This window comes from Nannospalax galili, unplaced genomic scaffold, assembly GCF_000622305.1.
Source record: "Nannospalax galili isolate Female #2095 unplaced genomic scaffold, S.galili_v1.0 scaffold339, whole genome shotgun sequence".
NCBI classification, from domain to species: Eukaryota; Metazoa; Chordata; class Mammalia; order Rodentia; family Spalacidae; genus Nannospalax; species Nannospalax galili.
In genome coordinates, this window is record NW_008344185.1 from 1713001 (window position 1) to 1738823 (window position 25823).

Below are 25823 nucleotides of genomic sequence, written 5' to 3' on the forward strand. Positions count from 1 at the left end.
TGTTTTTACTTTTGTACTTTTCAATCTTTTTAAAAATTGTTTTAACAGACATCACAGAGGCTAACAAGAGAATGTACTGAATATTTGAAAGCTCTGCCAAAGAGCACTTGTAAAAGTTTTTGAACAAGAATACTACCATCAAAATAACTTTTATTTCCCTTAAAGGCAACATTCACTAAAACACCTAAACACATTTGTCAATCCTTCAATTATCAGAGGCATTATTTGGTGGAGTTTAGAGATACAGTCTTTGGGATAAGACCTTAGTTTGAATTCCAGATATTTTGCCCCCTGAAAGTTTGGTGTTACCATGTCTCTTAAATTTTTCTAAGATTGCTTCTTTATCTATAAAACATACAGTTGCAGAGTTGTAGTAAAGATTTAAAAAGAGATGTATGTAAAATACTTGGCACCCATTACTATTTGTTAAACTCGGAAGAGGTCTTGATCACATTACAGTACATTGCTTTCCAGTACTTGCTTTCATTCTTTCAAGGGCCCTAGCTTAGAGAGTGCCATACGAGTTTTAAAAACTTACCTTGAGCGGACTTCCCTAATAAATATATTGATTTTACGCAAACTGTATGCTTATTGACATTGGTTTCGGGAAAACTGCTGGGAAAGAAAGGAGCTGTTTTCAAAAAGCCTCTCTTTAAGTCTAGAGATGTGTCAACCCATTGGGAAAAATACAAAACAAAACAGTGTAGACTAAGGGTAGGGCATGGCAAGCTAACTCCCTCCCCCTCCCCCCAGCTTCTCCTCAGAATCCACAGCGTCCAAGAGCGTGACCACACCACTTAACCAGCCAGAAAAGCCTGAGAAGAAAAACACCGGGAGGTCAGCCACATCAGTGTTTTTTCCCCAGACCCAAGAGGCTGTAAAACCCCCATATCTCGGTTTTCCCAGGCGCCTCAGCCTGGGAGCAAGGACAGGCCGCAGCAGGCTGGGGCTCTCATACCTGTGCGGAAGCAGTGCTGGCTGCCGCCGAGGCCTCTGGGAGTTGTAGTTCTGGACGGCTGAGGTTTGACAGAGGCTGCCGGCTCAGCGCGCCCGGACTGCATCCCCCGCCGGCCCCCGCGGCGTGGGCCGTTGCCTCTTCCGGTTTGGGGACGAGTTGCTGGTCGGAGGCGAATTGCAAGGTCTGGAAAGGGGTTTTTAGCTCTCGGTTGGCTTTTACGAGGTCGAAGCTTGGCCTGTTGAGGTATAGCGCGTTACGTTGCGAGGCAAACTCTAGCTCGGAAGGGTGGGAGGGAGCCGAGGTGGGGTGGCGGGAAAGGCTGAGCTCGTCCGACCGGCTGTCAACGCGCACAGGTCTTTTGGTCGCGGCGTGGAGGTGGGAGAAGATTGAGCCCCGGGGTCGGGGAAGATGGCCCTGAGCGGCGTTGCGTGCCCCTGACGAGGGCTGAGTGTGGGAGAGCGTGGGGTCTGCGGGGCCTGAGGGGACCTCGGTCTGCTGGAGCCTCAGGGCAAAAGCAAATCAATACCGGTACCCCAAACCGGGGTGAGAGGAGAGTTGGGGGGATTGTAGAAACAGGGGATCCAACCCTGGGCACGCGCTCTATCACTAAGCCACTTTCCCCTGATGGGTGGCATGATGTGTCACCTCTTCAACACCAGAGCTGTGGGGCAGTAAGTAAACGGGTTCTCCTCAGTGTACGGATCAGGAAACGGGTCCTCCGAGTTGGATAAACTTGCTCGTCACCAACCAGTTAGCAAACTTGACTAAAACCTCACCTGCCTTGGCCATTGTTGAGATCCGTAGATTTGAAAACTTTAACATATGTCCTCTTTTATTAATGCTTTCAGATGTGACAAAGAACTGCCATGCAGGCAGGGTAACAGGGAAATACTGGCGGGTGGGGAAAAAAAAAACCTCAGGACTCAGGAGGCTGAGGGGCATTGGGGGGAGGGTGGTCTCTAGTTAGAGGCCAACCTTGGCTACGTAGTCAAAAGTAAAAAACAAGCGGTGAAGAAATGGCTGTCACTCAAGTGCTGGCCATGCAAGTATGAAGACCCGAGTTCCATCCCCAGCACCTGCTTAAAAAACAAAAAACAAAACAAAACAAAAAGCAGCTGGGGCGTGGTGCACACCTTTAATCCCTACACTTGGGAGACAGAGGCAGGCAGATCTCTTGAGAGTTCAAGGTCAGCCTTGTCTACATAAGTGAGTTCCAGGCCAGCTGGGGCTTAAGGAGGGAGACCCTGTCTCAAAAATACAAAAGAAAAAAAGTGTCATAAAGACAAAATAATGGAACTGGAAAAAAAATCTATCATCATAAGCCTGGCATGGTGGTGCATTCGGAGGTAGAGGCAGGCGAATCTATGTGAGTTCAAGCCAGCCTGGTCTACATAAAGTTCCAGGCCAGCTGGACCTACAGGGAGACCCTGTCTCCAAAAGACGGGGGGCGGGGGGGGGGGAGAAGAAATAAAAAAGCAGGTGTGTTGGAGACAGAGACACAGGCACATCCCTGGGGCTTGCTGGTCAACTAGTCTAGTGGAATTGGTGAGCTTCAGATCCAATGAGAGAACCTGTCTCAAAAAGTAAGGTAGAGGAAGACACATGACTTCAACTTGTGGCCTTCACGTGCATGCACACACATGTACACATACATGCATATATACCACATAGGAAAAATCGACTTCCGTATGAAGATAACAAAGATGTCACCTATCATTCTTATACCCATAAGGAAATAATGCATTCTCCAATTTTGCCCACTAGAGCTCTGAGAACAATTAGCCTTAGATTTCTTCTCAAAACCTTAAGTAGTTTGAACCTGTTATACACAAAAATATGCTCTTGCAGTTTTATAATACCTTAAGTATTTATAATAAGGGGTAAATTCAGGAAGATAGCACTATTAACTTGAACTACAAATGTAGACAATATACTGCAATATAATGTTGTTTTGGGGTTTGGTTGGTGTTTTGTTTGTTTTGTTTTGGGTTTTTTGTTTTTTGTTTTTTGTTCTTTTATTTATTATTTATTTTTTTGAGATGGGGTCATCCTGTAGGCCCAACTGGCATGAAACTTAATATGTAGACCAGGCTGGCCTCACAGAATTGCACCTGCTTCTCATTATACATTTTTTGTTTTTTGTTTTTGTTTTTTAAATAAAGGATATATGTTGGCATAAAAGTAAAAACAAAAAAAATAAGAATAAATCAAAGGATTAAAGTTTGCTGCCAGGCCTGCATTTTCATAATACGCTTAAATCTCAGCACTCTGCTAAGTATTCTTTCTTTCCTATCTCCCAAACTTAACTTTGGAGTATCTAGTTTTCCGGGTATGGGAGGAGTGATTGTTTGGTGTCATAGTATTACTTTATCTGGTAATTTCTAGATCACATTGTGCTCCCGTGCTGCCAGATTTTAACACCTTTGAAGCATTAGATTAAAAGTATATTTTGGCTGTGACATCAGAATTGTAGAATTTTAACTCCTATTAGGTGACCAGTAAATTATTCGTAAGGAAGGAATTTTGGTGTGTTAATGGACTTTATAGCAGATTTAGAGAAAACAGACATGCATACTATGATGGCTAATCCTGGGTGTCAACTTGATTGGATCTGGGATTAACTGAAATGAAAGAGATCTTCTTGATTGGATCATCTAAAGCTGGAAGACACACCCTAAATGTGGGCGTTACCTTCTGATGTCAGCCGGTATAAAAGACCAAGGCAGAGGAGAACACCAGGCTTCTTGCTGCTTGCTTTCTCTCTCGCTGGTGAGTTTGTCTTGCTGCTGTAGACTGAAGACTAGCTGATCTTTTGGAATTTGTCAGACCTTCAGCGCCAGATTGGTACTATTGAGATATCCAGCCTTGTGGACTGAGCGACTGCTGATTCTCAGCCTCTCCAGTGTGGTGCAGCCATTGTTGGACTACTCGGACTCTAACCTGTGAGCTAAGCTGATAAATATATACATATATTCATTCTACCGGTTCTGTTTCTTTAGAGAACCCTGACTAATACACATAACATGCCTGCTTCCACCAGGTTGCCTTTTTTGTTGTATCTGAAATTCTATAGCATATAACTAATTTTCAGCTTATGAGGAAGGAATTATAGATACTTGGATGTTTATGCCCACAGTAACATTTACTGTATCACAATCTAGTGTATCCTACTGCAAATTGATACTAGCATCTTGGTGTAGATACTTGTTGTTATTGATGATCTCACTATTTAGCACTGGTTGTCCTGGAACTTCCTGTGAGCCCAGTTTGGCCTCAAACGTGCATCAATCCTCCTGCCTCTGCCTTCTGAGTACTAGGATTAGAGGCATATAGCACTGTGCCTCGCTTATGGATTGCATATTCAAAGAACTGTGAAAGGAAGTGTGTAAGCCTAGTAAGGAAAGGGTTGGCATTCTTTCAGATACTAATAATCATGGTCAAGTCTTTTTAAAATGTCATTCTGACTTTCTTGAGTTCCTTTCTATCCTTTATATAGAGATAAATACTTCAATAAGGCACCAGTGTTTTAAGTAAAACTTGAAAGTATTGTTAGGGATGTTGCTAAGGGGTCTCTTAGTTCCTGTCATCCTAAAGGAAGGAAGTCATTCAAGAGACAATAGGCAATTTGAGCAGTTTGTTGAGCAAAGCTAAGCAAAATAAACACTCCAAAGAGAGATTGGAGTGGGCCGCCCCAAGGGTAGGAAGCCGCATAGTGGGTGTTGCATTGTGGGTTTTAAAGAAGTTTTTTTGTGAATTTTTATGAAGTGGGTGTTAGAACATCTAGGCCCTTCAAGCCCTAAGCAGAGAACACTACAGGCAAGTAAGCCCAATCCCTTCCCTGCTGCCAAAACAGAGTGGGAAAGCAAGCCCAGCCCCTTGCTGCCTGGAGTCAGAAGCAACTTGAATTATAGTCACACATAATCAGCTATACTCTCTCCAGCACCTCTGTGACTCTTAACTCCTGTCTCAAGTCATGGATTCAGGCTATTAACTTAAAGCTCCTCCTTTTTAGCAGCATTTAAGAGCAGGTATTTAATAGGTAGAGACTTTCTTCTTTCAAGATTTATTATTTTATGTGTATGTGTGAGTGCCTGCATGTATGTATGTATGTATACCATGTGTGTGCTTGGTGCCCTTGGAGGCCAGAGAAGCTTGTCAGTTCTCCTGAAACTGGAGTTATAAGTGGTTGTGAGTCATGATGTGGGTGCTGGAAACCAGACCCAGGTTCTCTACTAGAATAAGTGCCCTTAACCACTGAGCCATCTCTCCAGCCCTGGTAGAGACTTTCTTATAAGTCATTCTTGGCATTTAGTTTTTTGAAAGTTAAATGCAAGACTATATGAAAGGGTAACAGCACCTTGGGTATGTTCTGGGTAGGTAGGGGTCTTTGTGTGAGCCACTTGGAGCCTTCCAAGACCAGCTTTGCCGTCTTTCCCAGAGCCCTGCCCTTCGTCTTGTCTGGTCAGCTTGGCTCTCTCCTATCTGTCTGCAAGCCCTTTTATTCCTTATTCCTAGTATTCCCTACTTCACAGTTTTAATCCCAACATTCATTTTAACTCAAAATTTGCTTTACCTGTGACAGTATCACACAAATCAGGTCAGCTGTCAGTTTCCTTTTGGGACCTGACTCAGGCATTTCATGCATCATAATACCTAAGACCATTAGTGTATGAACAACAAATTTCTATCTGACAGTTCTGAAGACTAGGAAGTCCAAGATCAGGATGTAGTTAGTTTGGGTGTTGTTTTGTTTTGTTTTGTTTGGTCTTTTTGAGACAGGGTCTCCCTGTAGCCCCAGCTGTCCTGGAAATCATTGTGTAGACCAGGCTGGCCTTGAACTCACAGAGATCTGCCTGCCTCTGCCTCCCATGTGCTGGGATTAAAGGCATGCACCACCACGCCTGGCCCCTAGTTTGGGTGTTTGATATGAGCCTGGTCTCTGCTTCCAGGATGGCACCTTCATGCTATGTTGCTATATGGTAAAAGGGACAGAAAGGCAAAGGGGCTCAACTAGACCCCTTCAGCCCTTTTATAAGGTACTAATCACATTGGTAATTTAATCATCTCCTAAAGGCCCCACTTCTTAATACTGTAACATCGAGTACTTTCTCCAGCCTTGGGTATTAGTTTTCAACACTTGAGTTTTGGAGGTGGCCATAGAAGGACCCCATACTAAAACTAGTCTTAAACAATTAGGAACTCTATTAAATGATTTAGCATTATAGTCTTGATGTTTTGGAGCTCAGAGATTAAGATATTAGAATTGGATATGTCCATTTATGTCACCTTGCCTGTTTAACTCTCACCAAACTACATGACTGTTAAGATTGGCAAGTAAGTACTATATGAATGTATAACATTATAGATTTTAGGCATGACAGACTCTTCTGCATTATTATCTATAGCTGTAGAATTCCAATTCCCTCTCAACCCATTTCATCAAACTGCAGAATATCTTAATGAAAATTCTGATCCAAAAGACAAGGAAAACAGTATAAACTCTGCTCTTAACCTCCCCAAAGGCCTGTTCTCAACAGTTTTTAAGCTATAAGTATCCAAGGATGAGAGTATGATAATTTTTAAGCATTTTAAAATAAAATTTCTTATATACCAGTGATAATTAAAAGATTCCATTCTCATAAAAATAAAGCAGTTGTGACTTGATAAGAAATGACGGTGGTCTGAATCTGAGTATATCCAAAGGAAAAGCTAGTAACATATCCTAGTGGAGTGGATGCTGACTATGAGAAGAAGCCACAGACAGGTCCAAGAATTTTGATCTGAGCAATTAGAAGGATAAAGATTCCCATAATTAAAGTCACGAAAACAATGTGTAGATAGTTGGGGTTTTTTTGAGGAAGAAAATCAAGTTTTGGACATGTCAAGTTTGACATGTGTATTATATCCAGGTAAAGATGTTGAGTAGCCAATTGGATATGCAAGGGTGAATTGTGGAGAGAAGTTTAGGCTTGAAGTATTACTGGAGAAGTTGCCATTGCCTAAATCAGCTGAACTTCCTATAGTTATTAAAGTACTTCATATCCATACCTCCTAATATGGGAGTCACTAGCCAAAGTATTAAGGAAACTTTTAGTTCCTATAAGAGAGTGAAGCCTATTGCTTTTTGTTAACCTCTACTCTGACAATAAGCTTGTACAATCTTTACTTTGGATGGACCTTGGGCTATTCTGTTTCCCTAGATCTCAAGGCTTTGAAAATATCAATTCAAATTCTCCTGAAAAAACAAATACTGCCCAGGCAACAGCCATTTCTTCCAGCCATTTCTAGATTCCTTGACTTTGTCCCCAAATCACCCGAATTTTCTCCCTATTTTAGGGTCTGTAACCTAATCTGTTAAGTTCTTGGAAATGGGTTGTCCCACTTATATTTCATTAAGCTGAAAACTAAGAAATAACAATTTCAAGTTATCAGTCTCTCTGATAAATATTTTAATCGGGTACCTCATTTAGGTCACAATGGCCTAAGCCTAGGAGTTGGAGACCAGATACCTTTAGACAAAAGATACCTTTAGCAAATTCCCATACTTTCTATTTCTTTTGCATGCAAATATATTACTTAAAGTAGTAGATTTTTAAATTTTTTATTTTTTTTAAAGTGTACTCAGTTTAAACCCTATAAGACATAAAATTGAATGAGGTTTTAACCTTTAAAAAAGATCTCCATTTCATTATTAAAATACACAGTTTCATACAGAAAAATTCATTTTTAATACAATTGACACTAAGGTGCATGTGCGTTTCTAATCTCTATATATCTGATTATTACTAGTCACAGTTGGTTACTTTCTGAACTCCTTGGCATCTGAGCATGGATATAAAGTCATCAGGTAGTTTTCAATGGTAATGTTTTTCACATCTACTAATTATTAAGGAGCAAATTTTTATGCTTTAAAGAATTATTTTTTTAATTAAATTTTTTTTAAATAACCACATGATTAGAAGAAGCATTTTATTATGGCTTAACATATTCAGTAACACATTCTAGAGCAAGGATACATCTCTTTCAAAAGTGGCTGTAAATTTTTAAGTTCACAGTTGAATTAATACAGTTATACGATATTGAACTCAGTATAAACCCTATGTCAGTAGCATTAAAAATGTAGGAAACAGCATATTCAAAAAATGAAATGGAGATCTTCTTTAAAAAGTAATAGATTTTTTAAAAAATTAAACCAAATTATCTTTTTCTCGTTCACATAGGGCTAACTTCCTCGGTGCTTAAAATCTGAGAAAAATGGAAAATGTGGATAGTGATTCCAGGCATCTTATCCCTGAGGTAGAACAAGAAGTAAATCCTGGACCTATGAATATCCAGTTTGATTCATCTGACCTAAGATCTAAAAGGTAAGGACTTAAAGCATTTATTTAATAATTAGAGCTTATAACTAATTTCTTATAGGATTTATATATATGTATATGTGGGTAGGAAGATACCACATAGATACCATTTTCTGATTTATGTATCTTCAGTTTTAGACTAAACATCTTTGTCAAGGAAAGGGTTGGGGTTTTACCACGTAAGATACATTTATATAATTCACTCAGATATGTATTGAGTATAAGCTTCATACAAATTAACATGCCAGATGCTAGAGATAATACAGTAAAATGGTCTTTACCTATACTGAATTTAAATGCCAACAGATAATTTAAAATAATTTAAGTTGTTATCCGTTTATACCTCAAAACCTTGAGAAAACAATTAGCAAATGAATTCAATCAATAGTTACTAGGCTAGATGGCTCAGTGGGTAAGTGTTGATGTGTAAGCTTGAGGACCTCAGTTTGGATTCTAGCAACCACACAAGAAGCTGGGCATGGTCCTGTGCACACCTGTAACCCCAGGGAAGTAGGTGTTGGAGACAGGAGGATCACTAGGGTTTGCTGGCTGCCAGCCTAGTCAAAACTATGAACTCAGGCTAAGAGAGTGGCCTTGCCTCAGAGGATTAATGTAGAAAGCAATAGAGGAAGATGCCCAGTGTCCTTCTCATGCTTCCATGCTTGCACATAATTGTGGGCACATACACAATGTTGTTACTTACAAAACAGGCAAATATAAGACCAGATATATATAGTACACACCTGTAATTCTAGCACTTAAGGCAGAGACAAGGACGATTGTGGTATTGAGGCCAACCTGGGCTGCATAGTGACACCCTCTCTATGAAAAGCATAAGAGGCTGGCAAAGTGGCTCAGCTGGTAAAAGCACTTGCTTCAAAGCCTGACAATTTGAGTAAAATACCCAGGATCCATATGATAGATGGAGAGAATCTATTCTAGCAAGTTGTCCTCTGACCTCAACATATGTGCTATGGCACATGTGTTATGGCGTGTTTATACACACACACACACACACACACAAAATAAATAAATAAATGTATTTTTTTCTAAAAATAAATAGCCTTCCAATGAGGAGAGGAAGTAGAAAAAAAATGTAAAGTGTATTTGAATAGTCTTAATGGGAATGCACAAAATTTATGAGAGAAACTAAAATCCTCCTGAGAGATATAAAATAAGATTTAGAGTATGTCATTAAATCTGAAATGCTACTGATTATAAATCTATATGGCACCATTTTAAAAAACAATACGCAAATATATGTGTGTATATGTGTGTGTGTGTATGTGTGTGTATATGTGTGTATGTGTGTGTATGTGTATATATCTATGTGTGTATGTATATGTGTGTGTATGTGTGTATGTGTGTGTGTATGTGTGACAAAATTGAAAATATAAAGTGCATCAGTTAACATATTATTGATACCTCACACTTAAAAAACTTGATTCTTCCCCTTATGCAAAATTGCCATGATGATAATTGATGATATCTGTAATGTTTCATGATCCATTTCTTTTTTTTAATTTTTAAAATTATTTTTATTTTTATGTATGTGTTTTGCATGCATATATATTGTATGTATATTGTGTATCCATATTGTATATGCATGTATATTGTGCATCCATATTGTATAATGCCTGAGGATATCAGAAGAGGGCTTCTGATCCCCTGGAACTGGAGTTACAGGTGGTTGTTAGCTGCCATGTGGATGCTGGGAACCAAACCCAGGTCCTCTGTAGGAGCAACAGGTGCTCTTAACCCCTAAGTCATCTCTCCAGCCCCATTGACAAAGTCCTTGATTTTCTTCCAAAGCAGTGATGACACTTGGAGGTTTTCATATGTGCACTTTGCTGGTCTTACAAGAGGGTATCACCAATGGTTTTCTCACAAATTCTTCTTCCTCAAATGGTTGTTCAGTGGTTTGACTGAAATTACCAGGGTTGGCAGTAACGTGTCATGCCACCAGAAGTAACTGCTATCACACTTTCACTTGGCTGTCAGTGATTAAAAAGTGTTACAGACTGACTCTGAGGTGTCCTCACATAGAAATGTTGAAATGTGTATATTAGAATCAGTAAAAAATGTATAATGGAAATCATATTCTATTCTAGGTAGAAAAAAAAAATAAAGATTATACTCTTTAAGCTTTAATCCAAGGGGTTGGGAGATGCTCAGTTGGTAAAGTACTTGTCACACAAGCTTGAGGAATTGAGTTTGGTGGAGCCCTAGTACCCATGTAAAATCCAGGAAGCTGTAGTGCACCTCTGTAATCCCCATACTGGGGGAGGCAGAGACAGGCAGATTCCTGGAGCTCTTGCCAAATTGATGTATTCCAGGTTCAGTGAAAGACCTTGTCTCCAAACAAAGAAGATGGAAAGATGGAAGCAATTGAGGAAGACACCTGACATTGATCTCTGACCTCCATACATACACACAACCATGTGGACATGTATATATACACACACACACACACACGCACACACACACACACACACACACACACGAAAATAAACTTTAATCCATAAATTTAGTGTGATTCTGCCTGCCCCAAATGCCAGCAGCCAACTCTAAAACTTATATAGATGAGTGGTCTTGCTACTAAGCCCCGATTCACAATGTCAAATGATATATGTACAGAGCTATATAAATTACAAAGACTGAAAGCAACTAAAGTGTCTTTTCTTACAGGACTAGATAAACAAATTCTGGCATATTCATATAGTGGAATATTTTTTATCTAGTAAGGGGATAGCTTTATTACATATCAAAATGGAGCTCAGAGCTGAGCGTGATGGTGTATGACCTTAGTCCCAGTACTCAGGAGGTAGAGGCAGGTAGGTTTCTGTGAAATCAAAGCCAATCTAGTCTACATAGGAAGTTCCAGGCCGCTGGTGCTACAGGGAGACCCTGTCTCATAAAACAAAACAAACAAAAGAAAAAACCAAAATGGAACAATTTTTCAAGTTATTTTGTTGAGAAAAAAGTGAAATGCAAAGCAGTAGGTATAGTACACCACCATTTAGTTAAAAATCAATCAATACATTATATACAATATAGTATACATAGATGAAGTAAGGGAGACTAATTAGATAACTAAGAATACTTGCTCCCTTTGAGAGAAACTGAGTTAAGACAGTTGGGCAGACAGTGTTAGGTGTCAGCTCTGCTCATTCCCTGCCTGCAGCACCTGATCTGGACAGAGCTGCATCCATTCTCACTGAGGGCATAAAGCTTGCTGTAAACTGACCTTGATGATCTTGTTTCCACTTTCTAAACATTTAATGTTTTAATCTTTCTTTCAGCTAGAAATGGCAGTGTAAAATTTGTCACACAAGAAATTTGTCATTTGTCATTTCAGTGGCTATCAGAAGAAATAGAGAAATTTGTCTTGTGATTCTCACTTGTGTATTCCAACGTTAGTGAATGTAAGCATTAACAAATGCTGTCTGACTGCTTCGGGTTTTCTTGAGACTTCTGAGTTCTATGATAAATAATTGACCACTGTGACAATAGGACATAGGTCATTAAAGTGCATTCCATTGTAATAAGTTGACAGGAGTTCAAACAGTTCCTTGAAAATTTAAGCTAACAAACTAGATTAAATGGAAATACATTTTCTATAATGAACTTTGTCAAAACAAGAAGGAATCAACTATTTGCAACCTTGGCATAACTGGTAAGCATGTATTAAGGAAAATACAAGAACTTAGCAGTCCTCAGTACTAATTTACTTGTGAAATAATTTTTGTCTATGAAAACAGAAATTATTTAATGAGGAAAAATGTGTAAGTACTGTAAAGTATTGTTTCTAATAAGGATTATTTCATTTTGAATATGCAAATAAACCCAGACACAATATTTCTTCTATTTTAAGAACCAGCTTAGACAACTATTTTCAAAACTAATCATTTTAGAGTCACTTATGACTTTGATGATATCCATGTACCATATATATAGTATAATTTAATGTTTCTTTAAAAATCTGTTCAACCTTTTAATCCCAGCACTTGGGAGGTAGAGGCAGGCAGATCGCTGAGATCCCGGCCAGCCTGGTCTACATAGTTCCAGGTCAGCTGGGGCTACAGGAAGACTCTGTCTCAAAAAACAAAATCTATTGATCTTTTATGTATTACATACATATACTAGTTAGCATTCATGCTTGTCATACCTAGATACCTACATTTAGGAAACCATGTGGCTATAAGATTATAGAAATCAACACTTGATACTTGAGCGTTACTTGTCCTCAGTTTAGCTTGTGCTTTCTTTCTTCCACTAGGTGGCAATCAAATCTTATATTAGTTCAAATAGAAGCATTTTAACTGCTATAGACCTAAAGATAGTGTGTTTATCATTTTGGTGGAACTAGGGTCTAAACTTAGGTAGAGGAAGGAGCTTGGCTTTATAGGATACATGTCATAACAATTTTAATAATTTAGGGTACTCTGAAAAAAGTAAATCTACTTTTTATTCAACATGTCTCCTATACCAATTTTTCACCTGGTTTGGGATAGAGTGAAAAATGGAAATGGAAAGGACAAAGGTTTAGTGGTTGCCCATGTTCTATATCATATATTCCATAGGCAATTAGCAATCTCAAAAACTGATTTTCTGCCTTTCTCAGACTTTTGGTGACTAATGATAGAGCTGGTATTCAGGGTTGCTTCATATTTCTCCATTGCTCTGTTACTGTGCCCTGGGGAAGCTGACTATTCCAGCGAGCCTATGAAGTTATGAAATGGTTGATTTTCTTTTTCAGGACTGGGAATTGAACCCAAGGCCTATATATACTAGGCACACAGTCTACTGTGGTTGGTTTGGTTTCTAGTGGTCCCCTTCTCTATGAGTCTTTCTCAGCTTTCTCTTCCACTTTTCCCAGAATCTACAGCTTTCCTTTCCTTTTTAGGCACAATATTACCTAAGGCAGGAGCTCACTCAGGCTTTCACCCCATAAGACTGTTTTGTACAAGTACTTTTCTTCTATCCCTTTCTCTTCAGCACTTACCTGACTTGCAGGGCTCTGTTGTCCATTTGGTATTAGAATGGAAAATAATCTGATGTGTCAGAGACCTAATCTGTTGCCTTTACATGGCTATTTGCATTTTAACATGAAGAATCCTAAAAATATAAACTCCTAACCTAAAGATTGTCTAGTTGATAACATGTGCAGTATTCTGATAACCCACTGGGATACAAGTGCATATTTCAAATAGCAGTCCTCATGTTCTTCAAGCATATAAGGTATACCATGACGTCCTGCTTATCCTGCTTTTTACAGAGTGTCTACTCATCTGTGCATTTGTAAACTGCTCTCTTTTTATTTCATCTGCCACAAATGATGTCATTGTAGAGCAGCCAAAATTGGTTGATAGATACTTGCAGCCCTAAGAGAGAGGAAGAGAAAAGTAGTTTACTAAGGAAAACTAAAGATTTTAGTAATAGGTATATGGTAGATTTTGATGGCTTTATAGTTGGGCATTATATAGATGAACAATAAACGATAGAAAAATCTGGGCTAGGAGTGTAGCTCAGTGGTAGAGCATGTTCTTAGCATGTACAAGGTTGTAGATTTGATCCCTAACTCCCAAAAAAGAGGAAGTAGAGGAGGTGGAGAGAGAGAGAGAGAGAGAGAGAGAGAGAGAGAGAGAGAGAGAGAGATTGAGATTGATTTTCCCAGGAGGGAAAATCAGTTTGCTGAACTGCTATGAATTTCATCTTGAGGAGCTTGCTACCAGTCAGTATTAAAAAGATGGATAGGGAATTTGACCATTACTGCTAACATTGTGCTGGGGCCAGCTTACTAATTATATTACTACTTATCAAACCCTTCTATCTCGTCCTGTTTTCCTCTACTCCTTTCCCTTCTGTCTTCCTTCTGTCCTTCATGGGCCCACTTACCCCTCTGCTCTCCCACTTTCCACTATTTTATTTTCCCAAAACTAAATGCTTAAAAAAAAAAAAAAGATCTTGGCCTTAGAATTAGGAGTGCCTTAAATTTATGAGACTTTGTTACTTTCTTAGATTAGGGTCTTATTTCTAGTCTCATTAGAATCCTTTCTCAGAGTCTTCTTCCTCTCCTTCCAGATATCTTGTCCAGTTACCGCTTCCAGATCCACCTGTGTGAGTTGCATCTCTTTGTTCTAGATCTATCAGCTCTGGTTTTACTTTTTGTCAGTTTCTTGGAGGTTGGTTGTGCTTTATTGTACTCTCTCCCTCCCTCATTGACATTACATTGAGAAGCCTGAAGACAAAGGGAGTCTTTGGGGGTTTGATTGGTACTCTTCAGAGTCAAATTTAATGTGTGTTTTGTTGGGTAGAAAAGATATGAAGAGTTGAGGAACAGCCTTTCTTTGATCAATATTATAGCATGCCAAAGTATATAATTAGTCCAAGGGTTTTAGTGTAGTAGAATAGCATTGCAGATGCAGTGGAAACTGTTATAAGTACTTAACTAGAGATTTGAGATTTTTTTTAATAAACAAATTTAAAACTAGATGTTATTAAGGACATATAAAATGCAAGGCTCTGGAGTCTAGGGAGATAGCTCAGTTGGTAAAGTGCCTGCCTTACAAGTATGAGAAACCTAAGTTTGATCACCACATCCCACATAAAAAATCTGGTGCAGTGGCCCATACTTATAAATCTCAGCACTGGCGGTGGGGATGGGGAATGGAGACAGGCAGATATCTGGGGCTTGCTGGCCAACCTGTCTAGCCTAATCAGTGAGTTCCAAGCAAGTGAGAGACCCTATTATCAGAAAACAAGGTCAGTCCAGCAAGATAGCTCAGCAGGTAAAGGTATTTCCTACCAAGCCTGACAATCCTGAGTCCCATCTTCAGAGCTTGCATGGTGGAAGGAGAGACCCAGCTCCCACAAGCTGTCCTCTGACATCCACACAGGCACATATGCACACACACACACACACACACACACACACACACACGCACATGCATACACACATGCACACACACATGCACATGTACAAATAAATAGATAAATAAATAAATATTTTTAAAGTAAGATATATGGCGCTCCTGAGGAATGACCTTCAAGGTTAATCACACATACTCACAGAAACACTAACATCTGCACACACATACACACACATAGGAATCACATCAAAGACCAGTGGTTGACTGTAGCCCAATGACAAGGAATTGATGTTGTAAAAATCATATATTTAGATTATATATCTTCAACTTGCCAGGTATTGTAGTCTGCATTCTATTTGAAAATGTTCCTGAAAATCTATAATTTAGTGCACGAATTATTTCTTCTAATTTATTCTCTATGCCTTTATCATAAGATATGGTTGTTTAAGTGTTAGAAGATAAGTGAATGGCTTCATAGTTCAAGTTAGGAAATAGATTTTCTGTAAAATAAATTAGGGAATTATTTGTTGCTATATTTATAAAAAAAAGCCTGGGTCACTGGGATGTAGCTCAGTGGTAGAGCACTTGACTAAAATGTGTGAGGCCTTGGGCTTAATTCCTAGCGACCCCCCACTCCCTGACACAGCCTGAATCATTTGCAAAGTTTTCATATTTCCTTGTTTTTTTCTACTTTGTTTATAGTTTATCTTGGCATGTTTTCAGCCCTTCCATTAAGGTTATTTTTCTCTTTTTCCTTTATCATATACATATCTGACCTCTCATTATTTAACACTAGGGTTTGTTTCCTAACACTAGTTTTTATTTATGACTACCAGTACTTCTACTTTTTTATATACCTATATTTCACATGCAGAGTTGTTTATGATCTTCTCTTAAATCTGGCTTATTTATTAGAAATGGAGAAAGGCATTGGTCTTTTTTATCTTTGAGTGCAGCATACCTGGGTGTCTACATAAGAAGATAGATATTTTATTTCTCCTCCTATGGTAGTATTGTACACCGACAAAAGTGAACAGATTCCAGCCACACACAAGAATATGGATGAATCTCACACACATACAAAATATTGTTGTCAAAAGAAGCTAGACAGATGCCCGGCATGGTGGTACAGACCTGCAATTCCAGCACTTGGGAGGCTCTTGAGAAGTTGAGGCAGGAGGATTATGAGTTCCAGACCAGCTTGGGTTATAGGAAATGCTGTCTCAAAACAAACAAAAACAGACAGAAAAGTAAACTGTGTAATTGTTATTTTATTTTTTGTAAAGTAAAAAAGGAAGCAAACAAATTCAAATGTGCATGCATATTTCTAGGAAATGTACCAAATACTATCAGTATGCCAGGTATGATGGCTCACACCTTTAATCCCAACACTGGGAGGCAGAGAAGGTAGATCTCTGAGTTGCAGAGTCCAGCCTGGTCTACATAGCTAGTTCAAGGCTAGCTGGAGACAAGGAGACCCTGTCTGAAAAAAAAAAAAAAAGTGAACTGGAGAGATGGCTCAGTGGTTAAGAGCACTTGCTGCTTTTACAGAGGAACCAGGTTCAATTCCCAGCACCCAGATGGTGGGTAACTCCAGTCCTAGGGGATCTGACACCCTCCTCTGACCTCTGCGGGCATTGCATGACACAGGTGCACTTAACAAAAATGCTATCAGCACTTATTTCCTTTATTCATTTAGTGGTGTAGGGCAGGGGTTAAGCAAAATTTTTCTACAAAGGGCCAGACAGTAGCTATTTCTGGTTTTGTGAGTATATGGACCCAGCTTTGCCATTGCAGGGTGAAAGCTGGCACAGACAATACATAATTGCATGAGGCTTGCTGTGTTTAAATAAAATTTTATTCATAGAAACAGGCATGGACCCGAATTTTTTCCACTAAACTACAGGCTGATCCTTGATCTACCAGGAGGAGCCCCAGGAGCTGGGGTCTAAGCAGCCTTTGGTGCTTTATACTGGTGTGTGCCACCTGGGAATACCTCTTGCTTTGTTTCTCGAGAAGTTTCTGTCCCCTCACATCCCCTTAATTGTTTCTCTCAAAAACACTTTGGGACTGGAGATATATATGTATGTATATATATCTCTGGAGATATATCAGAGGTAGAATACCTCAAAATATATAAAGCTCTAATTTCAATTCCTAGTGCCACCAAAGGAAAAAAAAATCATTCTGATCAACATTGTTCTTTGGCAATATAACACTTTCTAGCTTTTCTCTAAATTTCACGCCATGGAAGCAAACCTTTTAGCAAGTTCATCCAAAGATTTTAACTGTCCTAAGTCCTAGGGATAGAAACCAAGACTAAAATTGATAAAGGGAAAATGCCAGATTAAAAAAAAAAAAGTAAAATGTTTACCATACAAATTGTCTTGAACCTCTAGAGATTGGGGATACAGCTCAGTGGTGGAGATAGAGTACATGGCCTCGCATTTGTGAGATGCTGGATTCTGCCCCAGTACTGAAGAAAGAATCTTTGAAATCACCAAAACAGAAATTAGTATAAGCATTTTCCAAATGACAAATTCTTTCTAAATATCATCATAAGATGTATTGTTTACATGTACATAATTTAACAGTATGTTTAAATATCAAACTGTTCAAAATTTTTTATTTTTTAAAAATATTTTATTATTTTTATTTTATGTGTATGCATGTATTGCCTGCATGTAGGTAAGTGCACCCACCCATGTCGTGCAATGCCCTAGGAGGACAGAAGAGGACTCCCTGGAACTGGAGTTACAGACAGTTGTTAGCTGCCATGTGGGTGCTGGGATTTGAACCTGAGCCTTTTGCAAGAACAGTCAGTGTTCTTAACTGCTGAGCCATCACTCCAGCCCCACAATTTTTTATTCTTTATTATTATTGTGTGTGTATGATATGTGTGCATGAGTGGGCATGCCAGGGTGTGCAGGTGTGCATGTGGTATAGGTTCTCCCTTTCAACCTTTACGTAGGTTCCAGGAATTGAACTCCGTTTATCAGGCTTATGTAGGAAGCCCTTTACCTGATGAGCCATCTCAGCTGCACATACTGACAATTTTACTTAGTTCAAATTGTGCTATAATTAATGGTTTCTACATAATTTTATGTCATATTTTGACCTCCTAAAAGAGTCTCAATTACAATGATCAGAATGAGGTGTAAACACATGGTGTAGACTCTTAATACCATAAAATGAAAATACCTTCTAGAAAGATTCTACTGATTTATACTCCTCCTACCAGGCATATGTGAAGGTCCCTATTTCAACATACCCTTCCTGGTACTACTTGTTTGCTTTTTCCTAACATAATATTTTTTATTTTGCTTAGAAAACTTTGCTGTACGTGAAAGTTTGATAGGAGCCAATTAGCAAGTCAGGTTTCACCCTGGACTCTGGCCTTAACCAATCTTCTGTTGTTCTGGGACTGGTCTGCATAATAACATGCCATGCACACAGCAATGATTTCTACTCAAGCTACTACAGTATTTGACATGAGTTGAAAATACAGCCATCAGCATCTAAATGGCCATTTTGTGTAGACAGTTTGTTGCTAGTGTCTTCCTAACAGAAAAGAAATTATCTAAGTTCATCTGTCTTTCTTGAGAATCATGATTTCATGAAGGTTCTATGCATGTATTGGTGTTTGCATGTGTGCAGGTGCCAGTGCCTGTGTGGGTGTATGCCAGCGGTCTAGGTTGGTGTTCTCTCTCTCTCTCTCTCTCTCTCTCTCTCTCTCTCTCTCTCTCTCTCTCTCTCTCTCTCTCTCTCTCTCTCTCCCTCTCGCTCTCCTCTCTCCTCTCTCCCTCTCTCCCTCTCTCTCCCTCTCTCTTCCCCCTCTCCCCCCTCTCTCTCCCCCCCTTTATCCCCCCCTCCCTCCACTTATTTTTTGAGATATAATCGCTCACTGAATCTGAAACTCACCAATTAGGTCCGACTGGCTGGCCAGTGGGCTTTAGTGATCTCTCTGCCCCTAATGCTTTGGTTACAGATTTATGCCACCATGCTCAACTTTATACATGGGTCAAACTCAGGTCCTCATGCTTCTAGTAGCAGACACTTTACCCACTGAGCCATCTTCCCAGCCCTGAGAACTACGATGATTTCTAAAGCTTAATATATAGAAGAAACATTCTCTTAAGTCAGTTTTATGCTTCTGTTATACCTAAATAGTTCCTAAACAGCATAAATTGATTTTCTTATCATTCTGGAGGATGGGAAGCTCAAGATCAGTCTTTACATGGCAGAAGAGCTAAAGAGCAAGTTAACTAAATGTTGTGCAAAGGCTCTGTTATAAAGACTTAGAGACCATTATTAGTAAGACAGGAGCCCTCATGGCTTACTCCCCTCTTGATACCGTTACATTGGTAATACCTGCATTCTGAAAAAGACACGGCCAAACCATGGCATTAAATGAAAGGGAGATGATTAAGAGGCTCATTTCTTCAGTGCTCTTTTAAAATGTGTTTTGGGTTTTCGTCTTTGGCTTTCAATTTTTAAATAACTAAAATGACAAAAACAGGGTAGGTACAGTGGCATGTGTTTTTTATCCCCAAATTACTCCGTGGGCTAAGGCAGAAGGACTGACTGAGCCCAGGAATTCAAGGCCAACCTGAGCAACATAGCAAGCCTGTATTTTCAAAAAAGCAGTTTTAGTATCATGTGTATATATTAAAAACAAGATTTCCCATTCTATATATTCATATATATACTAATAGATGTGAATTCTTTACCTTTCAGTGTCTTCCTAATTTCTTTTGAGAAATTTTTAACTAAATGCTAGAAATCATTTAAACTTTAGTCAAAATCTGTGCTGATAGCTTTAGTTATCAACTTGATACACCTGGGTAGGAGGCGCCTCAAATGGGGAATTACCTCCATTGGACTGGCCTGTGGCCTTGTCTGTGGTGTATTTTCTTGACTTTTGAGTGACGTGGGAGGCCCCAGTGCACTGTGGGTGGTGCTACCTCTGGGCAGGTTGTTCTGTACTGTATAAAAAAGCAGGCTAAGCATGGGCCAAAGGAACAAGCCAGTAAGCAACATTCCTTCATGGCCTGTGTTTCAGCTCCTGCCTCCAGGTTCCTGCCCTGGGCTCCCTCAGCGATAAACTGTGACCCAAGAGATGTAAACCAAATAAACCCCTTTGTCCCCAAGTTGGTATTGGTCAGAGTGTTTTGTCACAGCAATTGAAGGCAAACTAGAACAGCAATTGGTACAGAGGATGAAGTATTGCTGGAACAGACCTGATCCAGTTGTTTTTGGGAGGATTGCGGAAGTGTTTGGAATTTGGGGCTGAGAAAGCCATTGAGTGCTTAGAGTTTATTGCTATGGTGCTCAGAACAGTTATGCTACAAGAGTTGTAGACAATGGAGGCCTGGCTTGTGAAGCTTCAAAGGGAAGCAGCGACTACCAGGGCTGTTTGTGTGATATCCTGAATTGAAAATCTGTGGTTTCTGATTGTCTGGAGCCAAAGAATCAGTTGTGATTAAGAAGAGACCAGAACCACTGAAGTAAAACCTTTGCTTTACTGGAACAATTGATGCTAGTTAGCTGGGGCTGAAAAATCAGCTCTAAGTAACAAGAGACCAGTATCACCATGGCAAAATCTTCTGGAAAGTATTTCCTCAAGGTCAACACACAGAAGCTATGGTCCAGAGGGGGCCCGAGCCTCCATCTCAAGCTGAAATCAGGACTTGGTAATGTGTAAGAGTCTTGTGCATGGTTCTGGTGTTGAAAGTGTAAAGGGGTCACAGAGAGCAACTGAGACTTGGGACCCCGAGAGGCCAGCAAAGGCCATTTGTGAAGGTACAGCCTCAGTTTTAGTGAACCCAGCTTTCTGGAGATGCCAGGACCATGGGATGGCCACCAAGGGCGGCAGCAGGTATAGAATGGAGCTGGCCTGGCCTTTGAGACAAGTTGTGTGTGCTGTGGAAAGGAGAGTCAGAGAAGTATAGCTACTAAAATCCTTTGGAGCCCAGAAGATCATGAGTGAGTCCCAGATGTCCAGCCTTGATCTACTTTGCTGGACTTAGGTTTTACTTAGATGTGCCCAATTCTTCACTTTTGAAATAAGCCCACAGTTAAGAGACTTTTAAAAGGGACTGTAAACTTTTCCATCTTTGGATTTTTTAAAGACTGTAGGACTTTTAAGGTTGTACTGTCTTATGTTGTGATATTGTTAACATCATATCTTGGGGACAAGAAATGAAAAAGTTATGGTTTAATAGTGATGTGTTTGTGTGTCAAGTTGACAGGGGGCCAATTGCGCTGGATAGCTTTAATTGTCAACTTGACACACCTGGGTAGAGGGAGCCTTAATTGGGGAATTTCCTCCATTGGATTGACCTACGACCATGTCTATAGGGTATTTTCTTGATTTTTGAGTGATGTGGGAGGGAGGGCACCCTGGGCAGGTGGTTCTGTATTGTATAAAAAAGAAGGCTGAATGTGGGCCAAAGGAGCAAGCCAGTAAGCAGCATTCCTCCATGGCCTGTGCTTCAGCTCCTGCCTCCAGGTTCCTGCCCTGAGTTCCTACCTTGGGCTCCCTCAGCAATGAACTGTGACCCAGGAGATGTAAACCAAATAAACCCTTTCCTTCCCAAATTGGTGTTGGTCAGAATGTTTTGCCACAGCAATTGAAGGCAAACTAGAACATAATCCTAGGCTATCACTTTTCTTATCCCACCACCACCACCATCAGTGCCAAATAGGTTACAAAACAGTTATTTTTTCCAGAAATTGTTTTGGTAGAGGGAGAGTAACAATTTACCTGGCACTGCTGGATGAATTCTATTCTTTATTTCAAAATATTAAGTTAATATCTTTTTAATTATTGCACTTAAGTAAATTGAGACAATTTTAAATTATTATTTTGGCATTCACATAGAGTAGATAAGAAACTGCTGGAAGAACTGTGACCTCTCAGGAAAATTTCCTGAATCCCTTATTTCCTTTTGTGAAATGTCACTCACCAGTCCCACATGGAACTGTTCAAAGTCCAAGATGGGATGGAGTGGTGGTGGTACTGCTTACATCAGCCTAGAGAGAAAGGAACAACAGTTTTGTTGGTATTTACTCTCAGGTGCACCATCATCTTAACTTGGCTTGTTTTGGTCCTGGTGTTTGTGTGGTTCTCTTGCCTTCCTTCCAGTGCGATACTGAAAAAGAAAACAAAAAACCCACTGAAACCTCACATTTCTCTTTCAGATCACTTTGTAGCCAGAGAGGGGGTGGAGGATAATATCTGTCTTCAGCACAGTAGAATTAAAACAATAACTTATGACAGTTTTGAAAGCCAAAATTTGAGGCATGAATTACATGGAAGAGAATTTTGAAATTCATTCTCAGCAGAATCTGTATTTAATTAGGATAATGTAAGCCTGAGAATTAATTTTCAGGTCAACTTCTTTGCCATATATTTTTGATGAAGATGTTTACTTGCAACTAAGTGAATAGTTTAGAATTCTAAAATAGGGGGCTCAGTGGTTAAGAGCACTGACTGCTCTTGTAGAGGACCCAGGTTCAGTTCCCAGCACCCACATGGCAGCTAACAACTATTCATAGCTCCAGTTCCAGGAAATCTGATGCTTTCTTCTGGCCTCTGAGGACATTGTACAACATGGGTGCACTTACATACATGCAGGCAAAGCATTCATACACATTAAATAAATAAATACAAAGTTAAAAAAAGAACACTAATATAGGGAATTCATAACCTTCAATCAAGTGTTTATTAGCATTTACATTTTTCCAAACCTCTTTCATCATACTACTATAAAAAGTAACAATACTCTAAAAAATGAGACTGCATATATGTGCATATGTATCGATGCGTTCATTTGAAAATTACATATGTATACTTATTTATATACTATACACCCTATAAATCAACATACACAATAGAAACTTTTAATTAAAAGAAATAATCTTGAAAAAATTAAGTTGTATTAATAGTACATAAACTTTTTTTCATTTTATAAAAGTAAAGCTCCAATGTGCTTTAAAAAAAACCCACTAAAACAGTCATTTAGACAGATTAAAAATTCATTTATTATTTGCAGTGCTATTTTGTTTATTCTGGTATTCCATACTTTTTTTTTGCATGAGTTTTTGGGTACAACTGATGTCCAGTCCACCCATCTCCCTTGTTTTCTACTAGTCTGTCTTCCCCTTCATTCCTAACACTCTCCTGCTCATTTAATCACTCAATTCTAGAACGTAGCTGTGCTACACACACACACACACACACACACACACACACAAACACACAAACACACTGATATAAACAAAGCCCTCAAAAGGTGGCATATCTTTCTGTTGGCCAAACACTTCAGGAAGGTCCCAAAGCCTTTCTGGGCCCATTACTTAACAAGTGTGAGTTTGAAAGGATCACTTGGCAGAAGGAAACCAAAGGGAAGCACTGGATACATTCATATCAAATGTATTAGAACTACATGGCTTAGTGTTGTTCAGGTTGCGTCTTATTTTGTGCAACATTTGGTTGCTTCCTCCATCATTTCTCCCCCAAATTTTTATTTAAAAAATTTTTGCTTAGTCTTTTTTGAGACAGGGTCTCCCTATAGCCCCAGCTGTCCTGGAACTCACTAGATAGACCAGGCTGGCCTTGAACTCACAGAGATCCACCTGCCTCTGTGTCCCAAGTGCTGGGATTAAAGGCGTGCACCACCATTATTTAAAAAAAATTTTAACCTGTAGAAAATTTGAAAGAATTGTCTCATATTTTCATTATCTTTTCTTCTGATTATATTAGATGTCACCATTAATAGAATTTAAGTATGGAAATTTCAACTCTGTACTGTATCTCTATCTTCTGTCTGGCAATATAAAATTATTTCAGAAAAAATTAAATTTTTTCTTGGGGCTGGGGAAATGGCTTAGTCATGAAGACTTTAGTTTAGATCCTTAGCACCCACATGAAAGCTGGAACAGTGACAGGCATCTGTCACTCCAGAGCTGGGAGGCGGAGATCCCTAGAAGTCATTGGCCAGTCAGGTTAGTCAGTTGATGAGCTCTAGGTTCATCATCTCAGAAAATAAGGTGGAGGTGCTGGAGAGATGACTCAGCAGTTAAGAGCACTGACTGCTCTTGCAGAGGACCTGGGTTTGATTCCCAGCACCCATATGATGGATAACAACTGTCCGTTGCACCAGTACCAAGGGATTCTAGCACCCACTTCTGACCTCTGCAGGCATAAGTACTGGTTTATACTTTATTCATTTACCACATTTTATAGAGCTCCTATGACCAGTCAGGTACCGTTCTTGACCCTGGGAATATGCTAGTGACCAAACTGACAAAAATTCTTGCCTACATGGAGTTTGCATCTGGCCAAAGGGGACCAAGAATAAGTGTCAGTCATGTTAGATAGTGCAGCTACTAAAGAGAAAATGTAAAGCAGAGACGGTAGATAGCAAGAGTGCTGAAATTCAGATGTGATGACCACAGTAATCAAATGCCTCATTGAGAAAAGGGCAGTTTAAAAATGAGCTAAAGAAATGAAGGTCTGAAGATACCTAGAGAAAAGGAATATGTAATGTTTCAGGAATGGTGAGGAGGGGAGCGTGGGGGACAGAGAAGTACAACAGGGAGGCACAGCAGGAAATAGTTTGATGTGTGAGTTAGGTATTCAGTCTTATAGTTCCAGCATTGAGAGCATATACATGGATTAAAGTTATGTGACTCCACTAGTGAGTGGGAATAGAGAAATGAACTCTTAGGGTACTCTGACATTTAAAAGTTAGGGATTTGAGAAGTGGTCAGCCAAGGAAACTGGAACTAAGATTTATTTCCTTCAGGATGTATTGGTATGTGAAAATCTCCATATTATTGACACAAATGTTTCTTATCTCTTGCCACTCCTTCCCTACTGCTTACAGGTTTTAGGAGTATGTCTTGAATTTTCTCTTTCTGGTTCTGTCTACATTCACTTTGTGTGTGTGTGTGTGTGTGTGTGTGTGTGTGTGTGTGTTTGTTTGTTATAGAGACTTAACCTAAGGCTTTGCACGTGCTAAGTATGTACTCTACCACTGAGTTACATCCCCAGTCCTCCATTCTTTGAACAGCCTTTCCTCTTGTTACCTGTATCTGACTAAATCCTTTATTTTGAATTTTAAGATTCAGTTCACCTAACTTCCTTTAAAGTCTGCAAGATATGGTTTAGCTCCCTCTTCTGTGACCTCCTCTGTCCTGTGACCCCATCACTCCATCCTCTATATAGATCACATGTCACATACCCTTTCCATGTTCTTGCTCCCATTGTTGCATGGGAACACTTGGCTTCTCTCTTATTTTCCCTCTGGGTTGAACTTGCTTATTTATATATCTCCACAGCAGATTGCTGTGCAGTCCCTGAGGCTCCGTGTCTTACTCATTGCTTAATATTTCATGCAAATACTTAATATTTGGTTGGAACTTAAATAAATTTTTAAATAATAAATTTGAAAAGAAATACCAAATTAATTAACCAAAATGAAGAAGAATCTGATATAAGCCCAGTCTTTGGCAACAGTGTTTAGAGTTGGATTGTAGAGCAAGGTTTTGTGAAAGAGGATGTTGTATAGGCATCAGAGGAAGTGAGAAACATGCCAGCAAGCCAAAAATTACCAGCATTTTCCAAGT

At 39.4% G+C, this 25823-nt stretch overlaps 1 protein-coding gene across 1 annotated transcript in view; it reads left to right on the top strand.

Moving 5' to 3' along the window:
* Positions 1 to 1015: 1015 nt before the first annotated feature.
* Positions 1016 to 25823, top strand: part of Slc38a9 (solute carrier family 38 member 9) — a gene marked incomplete in the record, with an annotated part of 75149 nt that continues 50341 nt past the window's right edge. The window contains 2 exon segments of the mRNA XM_029567057.1: positions 1016 to 1139; positions 8179 to 8322. Coding sequence (XP_029422917.1) covers positions 8213 to 8322 — 110 coding nt within the window.